The 15,000-nt window shown below is 32.5% G+C and overlaps 2 protein-coding genes across 3 annotated transcripts in view; one reads left to right on the plus strand and one right to left on the minus strand.

Moving 5' to 3' along the window:
• Positions 1-15,000, plus strand: part of LOC105834429 (photoreceptor-specific nuclear receptor) — a 79,193-nt gene that overhangs the window by 54,553 nt on the left and 9,640 nt on the right. The window contains exons 5-7 of one of the 2 annotated variants that reach the window (XM_036285326.1): positions 4,433-4,531; positions 6,918-7,032; positions 12,943-13,061. In XM_036285326.1, the coding sequence (XP_036141219.1) occupies positions 4,433-4,531; positions 6,918-7,032; positions 12,943-13,061 (333 nt within the window). The remainder of the gene's footprint in view (positions 1-4,432; positions 4,532-6,917; positions 7,033-12,942; positions 13,062-15,000) is intronic. The other variant, XM_036285327.1, reaches the window with a different exon arrangement.
• On the minus strand, positions 9,368-12,204 carry LOC105830005 (protein Cep78 homolog). The gene is made up of 2 exons (XM_012669115.3): positions 11,831-12,204; positions 9,368-11,331 (listed from the first exon to the last, which is right to left on the minus strand). The coding sequence occupies exons 1-2, from the start codon at positions 12,034-12,036 to the stop codon at positions 9,480-9,482; spliced, it is 2,058 nt and encodes a 685-aa protein (XP_012524569.1). The 5' UTR covers positions 12,037-12,204; the 3' UTR covers positions 9,368-9,479.

Below are 15,000 nucleotides of genomic sequence, written 5' to 3' on the forward strand. Positions count from 1 at the left end.
AGAGATAGAGATCGCGAGAGATATCTGAGCGAGAGAGAGGATATAGAGATATAAAAGAGAGAGAGAAGAGAGAGAGCTAGAGAGATAAGACGCGATATATCTAGCTCATAGTACGCCTCTCTAGGCGCTCTCTCTCTCTCTCTCTATCTCTATCTCTCTCTCTCTCTCTCTTCTCTCTCGCTCTCTCTCTCTCTCTCTCTCTCTCTCTCTCTCTCTCTCTCTCTCTCTCTCTCTCTTTCACAAACACGGCACATTGCGTGTAGCAATTAGCTGGTTGAAACGTCCGACAGCCGGCGATTCGGAACAACTTTTGGTTATTACAGTGATTTTAAGGAACACGTGTTTCTAACATAATTCCAAGACAATCTTTTCTTTACCAAAATTTTATTTAAAGCATAATTTTATGTTATAACATAAAATAGTTAGCGACTTACGTGGTGGTATTCCACCTATGTCCAGCTGACGCGGACATTCAGCCGCGCCCGCGTTACGTTCGTGGCGCGCCGCTCCTGCCTGCCTTCTGTACTCAACGCGTGATTTGTTAACTATTTTGACTTATAACTCAAAAACTACATTTCAAATAAAACTTTGGTAAAGGAAAAATCGTCTTAGAATTACGTCAGGAATACGTCATTTTACGGACCTAAAATTGTTCTGAATGACATTGTATACCTCTCTGCAATAACATAGAAAAAAAAGTGGTTGGTCGGGCGGACCGGACTAGTCTGTCCTTACGTATTTTGATCCGCTTAATCCAAATCCAAGGTCAGAATTGCTAAATTAGCTAATTTCTTCCTAACCTTAAAAAAATGTTTTTTAAATATTGGTCCGGCGGACCAGATTAGTTTATTTTTATGTATTGTGACCCGCTGAATCCAAATCTAAGGTAAAAATTGTTAAATTGGCTCATTTTTTCTAACCTCAAAAAAAATTTTTTTTAATGTTGGTCCGGCAGACCAGAATAATCTATTTTTATAAATTTTGATCCGCTGAATCTAAATTCAAGGAATTGCTGAATTGAGTCATTTTTTCCTAATCTCAAAAAAACTTCTTGTAAAAGCAGTTTGGACTACAAATGTATAATCCAGAACGTGCAGGCTTGCGTAACCACAATGCCACACATACACGAGGAAAATTCAATACGTATGACAAGTCTGAGCTTCTGTGAATAAATAGCGTAGAAAATTTACTCCCTTTTTTTATTGTATCTTAATCTTTTATTTTCAAAGGTTCTGTGCAATGGCTTTCTCTCACGTTTCTTCCCTTTCACAGAGACATCTCGTTTGAAAGTCCAACAGAAATCAGCCATCAGGTTCACATCCCACTTGCGTTGATATCGATGCTCCATCTCCTTGATATCCTGATGAAATCTTTCTCTCTGTTCTTCACTATAATCATTTAGATTTTCTGGGAAATAGTCGATATGAGAATCCAAGAAATACAACTTAAGATTCATTAAGCAACCTAGATTTCTATAGTTCTCCATCATTTCCGCCATCCTTTCTCGGTATTCTTAATCCTTGTGGTTTCCTAGAAAATTTTCTGTGACATCTTTGAAATTCAGCCATGCTGCTCTTTCGTCTTCATTCATTTTGGTCAAAATGGTCGTCTCTCAACATTTTACGAATTTGAAGTCTATCGAAAATTCTTTCTCGCAATTTTGCATCAGAGATGTTGGAAAATTTTTCTTGTAAATACTAGTAGCATTCATCCTTTTTATTTAGGGCTTTTACCCATTGTTTTATGAGTTCTAATTTGATATGAAGAGGTGGAAGAAGAACTTTTAAAGGCTGAACTAACGGTTTATTTATGATATTTTTAGACCCAGGTTGCAAAGACGTCTTTGTCGGCCATTCTTTCCTTATGTAATTGTTCGTTTGATCTCTACTGTCGCATTCGCATAGGAAACACGGATTTTTTGTGTAACTTGATTGTTGACCAATAATATGGTGAGAATTTTTAGATTCCCACAAATTTACTATTTATGTTCTGTGTATTTAATTTTTTTAAGAACTGTTTTCAGGTTTGTGTACTCTTCTTTTATCACTACCGTGTGCGCTACAATGGAGGCATATACATTAGTGTTGTGCAGCTAAACTGCTTTCAAGCTTCTCTTAAAAGAATCGATGAATAGTCTCTACTCATCAGACTTGTAACATCCAGCTTTCAGTTTGTTTATTAGTCCAAATCTTCGAGAATAAAAGAGTTATCCCAGCAAACACAAAGTTACATGTAACGTGCTTGTTAGTTGTAATTTCCCACTCAATAATATAATTGTAATATAACACACGTGTTATATTACAATTACATTGTTGAGTGGGAAATTACAACTAACAGGCACGTTACATGTAACTTTGTGTTTGCTGGGATATATAATAAAAAAAGGGATTGTATTTTTTAGGATATTTATTCACAAATGCTCAGAATTATCTTACGTATTGAATTTTCCCCGGGTAATATGATTACGCAAGCTTGCTCGTTCTAGATTATACATTTGTAACCCAAACTGCTTTTATAAGGTGTTTTTATAAGTTAAAAAAAAGCCATTCAGCAATTCTGACCTTGAATTTCGATTCATCGGGTCAAAATACATAAAAATAAAATAAACTCTGGTCCGCCGGACCAACATTAAAAAAAAAATTTTTTTGAGGTTAGAAAAAAATGAGCTAATTCATCAATTCTGCCATTGGATTTGGATTCAGCGGGTCAAAATACATAAAGAAAGACTAGTTTGGTCCGCCGGACCAAGATTTAAAAAAAATTTTTTTTGAGGTTAGGAAATGAGTTAACTTTACAATTCTGATCTTGGATTCGGTTTCAGCGGGTCAAAATACATAAGGATTAACTTGTCTGGTTTGCCGGACCAAACATTTTTTTGTGTGTGTAATTAATCTTGTGTAATCCCAGCAAACACAAAGTTACATGTAACGTGCTTGTTAGTTGTAATTTCCTACTCAATAACATAATTGCAATATAACACACGTGTTATATTACAATTACATTGTTGAGTGGGAAATTACAACTAACAGGTACGTTACATGTAACTTGGTGTTTGGTGGGATTAATCTAGTCAGCGTATATATGGCTACGGAGTTATGTTCAGTCCGAACATTTCGCCGGTATGACATGTATCGTAATCTGCCAAGTCATCAGTTTTAACGATTAATATCTCGCTTTGCGGAAGAGACCGACACTTATTTCTTCTAGATTCTTTTGTTTCACGCTAAAACGCTGTACTCAATTGAGTATAATTTCGTCGAAATCGGAGTAGAGCGGGTCAAAATAAACATTTACCAGATATTTTAATTATCATTAATTTACATGTACATTACTTACTTTATTTTACTTTCTTTATCATTTTTCTTAACTAATTTTAATTTTCTCTGTCACTTTCTCTCTCTCTCTCTCTCTCTCTTTTTTTCCTTTCTTTTCCTTTCCTTAAAAATACAAGTCTTTCTTCGTTCACTATTTTATATATAATGCTTTCAAAGTTTCATTTTTAAATTAACCAAAATCACTGCTGTTACTTACAAGACGAGCTGTCAAATTACATATTTACTTTTTGTAGCACAAAGTAAGCCAGACGAGAGAACCAATCAGCATCACGGAAAAGAGGCAACAATACTTTCCAGACTTCGAGTATCGATAACTCTTTTTTTAAGATAGAATATTCCTGTATTTTTTAAAGCTCCTTTTAAAATAAAAATTATTTTTTAAATTTTCAATCAAAAATTAAAAAAAAAGTAGTGTTAGAATATAATTTTTAATTAAAAAGTTTTTTTAACGTTAAAAAATGTTTAAAGTTTTAAAAAAATTTACTAAAATGTATGTTTGTTTAATTAAATTTTGGTGACTTAAAGAAAAAGAATTAATTTTGCTTTAAAAAAATAATCTTTATGGTTTAAAGAAATTTAAGCAATTTAAAAGAGCCAATCTAAAATTAAATACCCCTAAAACGAATAGTATAGTCAGAATTTAATGTTAATTTTTTTAAAAAAAGATTAAAATATTTTAAAAAATTAATTTCAGTAATGGAAATTAATAAAATCAAGGACTCCCAATTTAAAAAAAAAGGAGAAAATGAAGTTAATTATTTTTGGGGGAGAAAAAAATAACATACTAGATTTAAAAATATATTTTTAAAAAAATTTTTTTTTCGAAAAAGATAAGAAAAAAATAATATCGAAAAAAAAATTAATTTTAGAAATTGAATCAAAAGAAATATCAAAAAAGAAATTAGACAGTAGAGAAAGACAGAGAGAAATTGAAGAATTGAAAAAAGGTATCTTCGAAAAGTTAAATATTGATTTATCTTAAGAAAGAACCTTTTATCAATGATTATGAATTATTAAGGTTAAATCTATTTTGATAAAAGTATCTTTTTAAAAATATTTTAGAAATTCTTTGTTAATACAAAAATTTAAAATTTTAGAAATAGAAGATGGTTGGGATAAAATTTTAGTCCACGTACAAATGGAATATGAAAAAGAATTGGAGGAGAAGATTTTGGAAGACGCATTTAAGGATAAAAGTAAGGAATTAAGTATCTAGCAAGAAAACATTGAAGATGAAAAAGAATTGGAGGAGAAGATTTTGGAAGACACATTTAAAGATAAAAGCAAGGAATTAAACATCCACCAAAGAAATGTTGAAGAAAAACAGAATTTTAAAAAAACCGAAAACGAAATTAAATATTTAATTTTTATAAATTAATTTATAATTTTGGGGAACACATATTTTTGACAGAAATTTGGTTGTATATTTATATAATTTAAATTAAAATACCTATATAAAAATGAATATATTTTTTTGGACGAAAAAGAAAGAGAGAAAGTTTGTGTGTGTGGGTGAGACTGAGGGTGGTTGAAGTGTGTTTGATTGTTTAGGGAAGACAGAGAGAGTGAAAATGTTAAATTGTGAAAAAAAAGAGAAGGTGTGTTGGTGTTTGTAAGGATAAAAGCAAGGAATTTAGAAAACCTCAAGAATTAGATGATAAAAAACTCAAAGACAGTAAACTATATTAAATATTTTTTGGAGAAAAATAATTTAATTTATTAGAACAAAAATATAAGAGAGATATTTGGATGTATAATAATTTAATTACAATAAAAGCCTTTTTAAAAATGTATATATTTTATGGAGAGAAGTAGATGAAGAGACACAGATTGTGTGTGTGCGTGAGACTGAAGGAAGTTGAGGTGTGTTAGTATGAGTGATAAGGGATGCGTGATAGAATGAAAATGATAAATTGAGAAAAAATAAATAGAGAAGTTTTATTAGTGTATGTATGTGACATTGAGATTGAGAGAGTGTGTTTGTGTGTGTGCGTGCGTGCGTGTGTGTGTGCGTGCGTGTGTGCGTGCGTGCGTGCGTGCGTGCGTGCATGCGTGCGTGCGTGCGTGCGTGCGTGCGTGCGTGCGTGTGTGTGTGTGTGTGTGTGGTGTGTGATAGTGTCAGTACTTCTGTATGAATGTGTCTATTTGTAATTTAAACGGCAGTCATTTAATTTACAAAGGAAATATTAAACAGCTGGTTTCATATGCATTATAGTAATTTGTAAGGATAGAATGAAAATTTCACGTTAAAAATTGAAGTTGAATAACTTTATTGCATTATCGAAGGCCTAAGAAGAAAGTATTATTATAAAGAAAAATAGAAGATTGAAGATTTTTTTCAGGTGCGAAAATAAAAGGTGATTGTATCAGAAAGTTAATTACTTAAATTGCAAAAAAAAATTTATATCAAGAAATTAAAAAGTAAAAAAAAAAGATCAAATTGTACATTATTTGATTCGGCATCTTCCTTTTTTAAAAAAAAAAATTCATAAATCCAGTAAAGTAAATGAAAACGTGGACAAGACTTTGAACAGAAATAACTAAACAAAATATAAATATTTGTTGAAAAACCCTGTATATCGAAAATCCAAACCTATAGTAGAAATCTTCGTAAAATTTCGAACAAAATGAGACCATTTGCATTAGAATCGGGTAACAAATGACGAAGGAGTTCGCGAACTAACAGAAAATATGGACATCCGGCATTCCCGGTACTTATACAGATTTTTTGAAAAACCCTGTATATCGAAAAATCAAACCCATACCAGCAATCCTCGTAAAATTTAAAATAAAATGAGACCTTTCGCATTAGAATTGGGCCACAAATGACGAAGGAGTTCGCGAACATACAGAAATAATTAAACAAAAGATAAATATTTTTTTTTAAATCCTGTATATCGAAAATCCAAACCCATAATAGAAATCCTCGTAAAATTTAGAATAAAAGGAGATCTTTTGCATTAGAATCGGGCCACAAATGACAAAGGAGTTCGCGAACAAAGAAAAAATACGGACATACAGACTCTCTGTACTTATATATATAGATACAGGATGTCCCAAAACATGTAGGTCAACACTCGTAAAAAGATAGAAGGAATTGAGATAAACATAAAAGTTCGATATTGTCTTGGGTTAGGTCCACTAATAATCGAGATATTAACGTATGGAATCTGCAAATAATCTAATTAATTTCTATCGTAATTGTGAACAGTAAATTAATGAAAGTTTATCATACATTCACGATAGATTTTTTTTGTTATGGCTCGAGCGGATCGAGTTTTTCCCTCAGCGTGCTCTCATTCGGGTAATTTGAAAAATTAATACTTGATTATTAGTGGACCTAACCCAAGACCTAACCCAATATCTAACTAAAGACAATATTGGACTTTTATGTTCATCTCGATCGCTTCTACCTTTTCACGAGCGTTGACCCACATGTTTTAGGACACCCTGTACACACACACACACACACACACACACACACACACACACACACACACACACACACACACACACACACACACACACACACACACACACACACACAACATATACATATACACGACAAAAAACAAATTACAGCTGTTCAGAATGAACGTCAACCAAGGAACACTGCCACCATCAGACCGGAAGCACTCGTAGAAATGGACCAAGAACGAGCGCTGCGGGAAGCCGCGGTCGCTGTAGGGGTCTTTGGGTAAGTAATAATTTATTGCTCTTTGCAATTTAATTATTAATTTATTCTTTAATATATTTATTTCAAAGATATTATTACACTTTTTAAATATATAAATTATTAAACATTAAAAATCAATCGTTTAAAGAGAAGAAAACAATTAAGTAATCAGGAGATAATGAAGAAAATATTGCAAAACAAAGTCGAAGGGAATAAGAGCAAACAAAATCTCAAGAAATAATATTGGGTTATTAATTAACGATGATCAAAACGCTTGCACGAATCAATAGCGATAGTATCTTAGGGGCATATCTGGAAAGGGAAAGACTTTCGGAACGTGATTTTGTCAAAAGGGCAAGAGTGTTGAATGTTGGTCGCATAGGTACTTGCAAATTCCATCACAAAGACTCTACGAAATTTCTATTCAAATATGGCCGATTAGAGAACGGTAGGCGAGATGGAAAGGACGCGATCGATAGTCACCTGACGGGTTCAACGATAAGAGCAGCGAGGGCCAGCGACGTTGTTGGCACGTTTGATCTTCTGCTGCGCACCAGGTTTACCTTTCGCCGTTGTGAGTGACACGCCGAGCGTGATCTATCATGAAAAATTACCTTTGACTAGCAGCCCGAGTAGACGTAACGTTTTTCAGATAACCGGCTGTTCAGGTTGGAACTAATGGAAAATCCATAGAGCGCCAAGGGGTGAACGTTAAAAGCGACGGCCAGCGTCCGACGTGGCGCTTTGCGACATAGTGCGTTGTTCTTAGCGAGTTATTATATTGTGCGCATTACACAAGCGATCAATCTTTCCACGATATAAGCTTATTCTCAAATTAGTTTAAGTCCATCCCTCACCTCAAATTTTTAAAATTTCAAAATTCAAAGGATAAAAAATCAAAAGTAATATACCTAGAAAAATTCTTAAGTTCGCTAAATTATACATATCTACCCAATCTCTACAAATTTACAAAGGAAAGTTTCACATTTTGAATAAAGTACATAGAAAGCTACTTTTTTCTACATTGATGTGGGTTTTATAATACATCAAATGTAAAATTTAAAAAAAATTGAAAACTAATAAAGTCGTAAAGATATCAAGCGACAACGATATGTCGGATACGTATCTGTATCAATCCAAAGATGGGCAATTTCATATTTACGTAATTAAATACACAATCTATTGTTACAAAATAATTGTTATCTCAGTTGTTTGTTTCCATGCTACAATTCAAAATGAGTCATAAGAGAAAAGAGAGATTGCTTCTACTAAAATCAACAATTTGATTGCGTAAACATGAAGGTTTGGAACCTACGCTGGAGCAGAAACGCATAAAATTGTCAACGATATCAGAATCTATAATTACACATAAATTAATATCAACCCGAGATTATTGTCACAGTTATAAACAGACGATAATTTTTTTTATCGAGTAAACTGAGAACAATAAAAGAAGATATTATGCCACAAATAATCTTCCCTTACGGTAAGAAATATTCTAACAAAGTTTTACAAACTAATCAGCACAATATTTATTCTATGTACAATAACGCGTTAAGAAAAAAAACGGCTATAAAAATGGTTGTAAATGGGTTCGAATATGACATGTTTTTCGTCATGTAAGTAATCGATCGATTAGCCATGTCATCTTCTGACTGTTCGTATTACACATTTTGTCATAGTTTATCTAGACAAAAGTATTAATTGATATTCTTAACCCATAATTATTCCAATCATTTATGAACTATTCGACCAAATAATTTCTTGCATCGTGTCATTTTCATTTTGTTTCATTAAAAAAAAAATACTTTGCTCCTAACAATTGAATACGATACAAATAGAAATAAATGCATTTCGCAAATACATTTTTGTACAATGTTCAGATCATTATTGCGTAATCACATATTAAAATGTGTGTGTGTGTGTGTGAGAGAGAGATAATACGGTAAAGTAATTATAAAATATCTCTTACTAAAAATAATGAATATCTTTTAATTTGCAAGCTGTAGTCTTAATTTTTCTCACTTCTATTCTTAATACCGCGAATCCAGTTACATATATGTATATATATATATATCGGGATAAAAATAAAATTATTTACCTCAAATAACATACCAAGATATAAAAGTTGTCTATTAATAAATGTCCAAAATAAAGTTTTTTACGTGCTTTTACGGCATTACTCAGAAGTTTGACATTCGAATCGAAACTAAATAAAGCTCATAATAAAGAAATTGCACTATATATATATATATATATATATATATATATATATATATATAATTATAGAACTCTCTCTACTAATAAGGAACTAAACACGGCAAGTGCATGTGTACGTTCCTTGCACGTAGTTTATATATGTATGATATACAAGATATGTATCTATACATCCCACGTATGAAATTTCCGAAAAGAGACTTTACTATGCAATTGTCTTTGCACAATTGCAAACTTAATCAGTCAGTTAACTAGCAGAAGTCAAGTACAGCTTCGCCGCTAACGATACTCGCGAAGATCGCTCGGGCTCGATCGACGGACGACGACATCGACTTATCAGTGTCGTAACATCGATAACGTGGCTCATTGTTCTCCGGGCACTCGCCAATTTTCCTCTCGAGATGCGTCGTAGGGATTGGCGTTGTTGATCTTACATCGCTCTCAGATTTGACGAATTTTCGTGCGCTATCCATATATTGCGGCAACTGAACGTCCATTTTATAGCCTCGCTTTAGATTTTCCGATTTGGTTTGTCTAATGATGGACACCAAGTGTCGCTTAATATCTGCGCTCGCGATTTGTTGCGAACTCAGCATTCTATCGGACGGACATTTACCGATGACATTCTCCAGCAACTCCAGAAGTCGATCGAAGGATAAGCATATTTCATTCAATGATTGCTGACTGACTAACAAATAACCTTTAGTCTCGTTTTCCTTCTTTTTCAGAGCACCTTCTAGCTTAGCGATGTCATTTTGTGCTGATCGTAGGTTTATCTCAACGGTTTTGCGGCGCGTTTGTTCTTCAACAAGCAGAATATCGATTCGTTTAGTTTCCTCCAAAAGGCGATCGTGTTCCGCTTGAGTTTTCGTCAATTGTGTGAGAATACGTTGGATTTCTTCTGAATCGTCCTGTTGGTCCACACTTTGCGTGCCAACATCTATTCTGTTAATCGAATCAAAAGTCTTCAAGCTTGTCTCAGTGGAACATTCCGCGTTATTTTTGCGTTTTGATTGCATCCAGATATCACAATCGACGCGATTTACCGAGGGCTGCAAACGAGAGTGAAGATCCAAATGAAGGGAGACCTTTGGTATCGTTTGTACATTGTTGATCATTTCCGAATGGATTAAATTACGTTGCTGAGGAGTATCACGAACTGGGGGCGAAGGTGATCGGATTTTCTTTGGTAGAAGTAATACCGGAGCTGTTCTCCTCGGTGGAATCACCTGGCATGATCGCCTCGCACATTTAATAAAAGCACTTCGCACTCTTGAAGGCTTCGTGATGTCCTCGTTCTCACTACTTCTTCGAGCATCGGCCGATGCAATTGTCTTATCTTTTGGCGCTAATCCTATCCACTTATATTCCAATTTTCCTTCGACGTCATTCTTCACCAACCTTCTCATCACCTCCATTGCAAACTCATCATTCAAATTTGCATTTTTTCTCACATCAAGTACAACTAACGTATTGTTCTGGTCAAGTAGGTTTAACAAATCTGCGCCAATCTGATCCGTTAAGCCGCAACGTTGAAGATCCAATGCCTTCATCCACAGACTATCACGTATCGCCTCGATCATTTCTCTCACAGCACAGTTGCCCAGATGAGGATTGTCGTTCAAGGTTAACCGACGTAGACCTGGCATAGTTTCGAAGTTAGGCTCATGATACCTCAACGATTGCTTCCAGGTGTCGTGGTACAATGCCAATTTTTGTCTTGAAAGCGCGGACGCTAACGCGCTACCGCTGTTCGGCGTGAGATCACAGTAGCTAAGATTCAATGATCGCATGCTGCGAAGGTCTGCTATCGTTCGACAGATTAGCTCGCAGCCATTGTCGCCGATGTAGCAACGTCGAAGAGACAAATGGTTTAGAGTCTGCGTTCCTGACAGACCGACACAGAGCACCGCAATGCAATCTGGCGGAAAGGGAATGCCTTCTAGTTCTAGATGTGTAAGGCTGGACGAATTTCTCACACATTGGCCAACGCTCTGCGACAACCACTCCAACAAGTAACGCGTGAGGACTACCGGAGCCTTACCCATTGCTCGCGCCTTGTCCTCAGAATTTATCTCTTCCAACGGTTTGCGACATTGATACCTGTTCAATATTTTACGGATGTAATTCTTTATATTAAGATTGTGACAAGTGATTTTGAAAACATTCATACACAACATTCCAATAATGTAGCAATTTTACAATATTGCAAAAATGTTGTATAATATTTTTTGCTATATGAGTAATAATTACTCTAAGAACACTATACTTTGTTGTTTTCAAAATAATTTGTTTGTAATTTTAGAATGCCCATATTTAAAGTAAAAGTTAACAAGAACTAAAATAAAATAAAAAATAATTTAGAAAAATTTAAAAACATAATTTAACAAAAATGTGCAAGAAAAAATAACTCAAACACATATAATATGTATATTATATATATATATATATATTATATATATGATATATATATATTGTAGTTATACAAATATATACTAATATTCCATTCACGTTTTGCCATTAAGTTTGAAAAATAAAAACTAATCAATATTATAAATAAAAAGATTTATATTAAAAATATCAAATTTAGTTGATTTTCAACCTGCTGTGTACGCTGATTGATTTGAGCGAGCGATCGAGAGAAAGAGAGTTCAAGATTGGTCCCCAGTCATCTAGCTTAATGCGATCGGTAGTGAAGTCCAGACTATGAGGCAGAGTCACACATATCACCGGCAACGGTCGCAATCGCTGTTGCTTACACAGCTCTATGTAGCAGCTTGCAAAGTTTCTACCGGCCGGGATCGCCATTTTCCGTGACGAAGCCAGCGCGCTCGCATCGATTTTCGTCGATATTAAAACGGAATTTTACCCTTAAACGTTGCAATGATACCGGTGATCTCGCTTCCAGAATTACGAACAGCCTCGTCCGTTGCTGCGAATCGACAAATATTATCATAAATTCGCTTTTCCTTTGCGCGCATAGTAAGTCTCATTTCTAAAAATTTGACCAGATACTTATATATATATATATATATATATATATATATATATATATATATATTTATTTATAAATATATGTGACATACCGTCAAGCAACAAGAATTTACCTTTGCCGTTGCTGCTTCGCTTGAGAATCAATCACGATTTCACCGCAAAACGTCATTTGCACCATTAGATTTGCATGAAAATAATTGTGAAAATCGTATTTGTCGAAAAAAGTATTTTATGGGAGCATCAATGGCGTCTCCCTCTCGATCGGTTTTCAGTAATCGCGATCGCGTTGTTTGTACTTGTCTATCTACCTAAAATCGAAATGTCCCTGTGCAAAACAAAACGAACCTATAAACGAAATACTCAGGCGAGCAGACTGAAGATATCGTCGCTTGTTGTCGTTTATTGTCAAATCGAGTCTTAGAAAATTGTAATTCGATAAACTTGCAATCCTAATGATCCTTTAAAGAAGACGAATAAAGAGATACAAAATTTCGTTCCGTCTCTTTTATTATATTCGAGAAAGTTTTTAATGACATTATTTAAAAAGCAAAATATTTTTTCAAATATACGCATTTTTGCACACATCTCTTTAAGATACTCATACACGTAACTAAATGAAACTCTAGCAAATAACAAAATATATCAGTAGAAATTATTAATTATATAATTATTTTTCACTATTCAGGTATTTTAATCTTTTTATCACAAATTATTTTTTAGACCGCCAGTGTCTTTAGCCATGGCAAGATATACTACACCACTACCTCTACCTACAGTCGCACCGACAACAAATTCCGCAAATAACGCAGCAACACCACCTCGACAAGACAATGAGGACGGTATGCAAGTCCTACATTTAAAACCATTAAAGTGTTTCCTACAAAAATAAGTCCAAAAAGTTACATTAAAAAAAAATTTATATGTAAATCGGTTATTGTGTAAATACGCTCTCTAAATTTCTTAGAGTGATTTTCCATTTCAATAAAGTGAAAATACTGCCACTACAATTTTTCGAGTGATTTTCCACTCCAATAAAAGTTAAAAATTTACTTTATCACACTGAATTCTAATTCTTATTGAGTGAAAAATGATTCAAAAAATTGTAGTGGCAGTATTTTCACTCTAAAAATTTAGAGAGCGGTAATTGTTCTCAGATCATATAAGTCTAAGAATAAAGTTATAGATTTTAATTCATTTTAAGGATTTATTTAAAAAAATAGAAAAATATAAAAAAATCTCTGAACTTGTTTGACATTTTCGAACTTTTTAAATATTATTACCTATTTATATTTTATATTATAATATGTTTCTTGTTTGATTCTCTTTCTTTCTCTTTCCAGAACAAAACTATTTACGATATGATATCCCTACCAAAAATTCTTGTATGAAATTTTTACATAAGACATTATAATTATTTTTGTGTTGAAGAGTACAATTTCATATACATAAATACATATTCAAATACATACATATATAAAATTCTTATTAAACTTTAAATTACTTATACAACATTATTTGAAACAAATTACAAATACTTGTGTTATATTATGTTATAATGTTATAACAGAACTTGTAAGAATTTTGAAACTCAATCAAGTTTAATGAACTTGTCACGATATTATATGATCTCATCAGATCTCATCAATTTTCAAATGCAAATAATTCACTCATTTATAATGTCATACAAGAAAGAAAGATCACATGTGATCTTCTCCATATAATATTTATAGACTTTATGTGAAGTTTCCTAAATCTTTTAAGATTTTAAAAGTTATTAAAAAATTTAAAAGATATTATATAATTTTATATGAATTCATAATATAATTTTATATGAATTCATAATATCTTGTCATACAAGAGTGTATGAGATTATTTATAAAGATTTATAAAAATTTTCGATAAGTAGTACTAATAGAAAATGATTTGACGTCGTAACTCAGATTTAAAAAACAGACTTGTTTTATTTTTGTAGGAAAACTTTTTTATTACTATATTTTAAAAAATTGTTAATGTATTTTTAAGATAACAAGAAAAAAACACTTATAAAGTTAGCAAAAATGAAACTTAAAACTTAAAAATATAGAATAAGATAGTACAATTGCAAACTTATTAAACATATACTTTTATTTTTTATTTCACACAAAATATCAAACACTTAACAATCTAGTCTTTAAGAGTTATTTTAGTAGGGTCATGTCTAATCGCAAGGTGAAAAAACATGTAATTTTCGGAGATATTTATAAGTTTAATTTATTTTTTCTCACAACAAATTATTGATACAATAATACGTATATTAAACAACATTCAGGAAATTTTACGTTAAAAAATATTGTAAATTAAAGAAATATTGTAAATTAAAGTTGCAGCCACGTTAAAAAAACCAGTTTTTTCAGCGGTGACCATGATTTTTCAAAGTCAATTCATCTGAAATCAAAAAATCAAAAAGAAAATTTTCAAACTAAATTTGAAAATTTTCAACTAAATTCAAGTTATTATTTGAATATTAAAAAAGAAATTATTAGTGCGATCAAAATTTATTTTATTCGAGAAAAGTTTTCAAAAATGTACGATAACTACAATTCTTAACATAACTTAGTACATGTTGTATTATTGATATTTTCCATAAATCGTCTTTTCAGCATTTACATTTTGTGATGACAGAAAAGAAAGTGGCAAAGAAGAAGAAATAATGGCTGAGTTCTGTAAAACATATTATATGCACGTTGAATCACATTTATCTTTGTTATTCAAGGAATGTTAAACAAAGATAAATGATGT

Source organism: Monomorium pharaonis, chromosome 4, assembly GCF_013373865.1.
Source record: "Monomorium pharaonis isolate MP-MQ-018 chromosome 4, ASM1337386v2, whole genome shotgun sequence".
Taxonomy (NCBI): domain Eukaryota; kingdom Metazoa; phylum Arthropoda; class Insecta; order Hymenoptera; family Formicidae; genus Monomorium; species Monomorium pharaonis.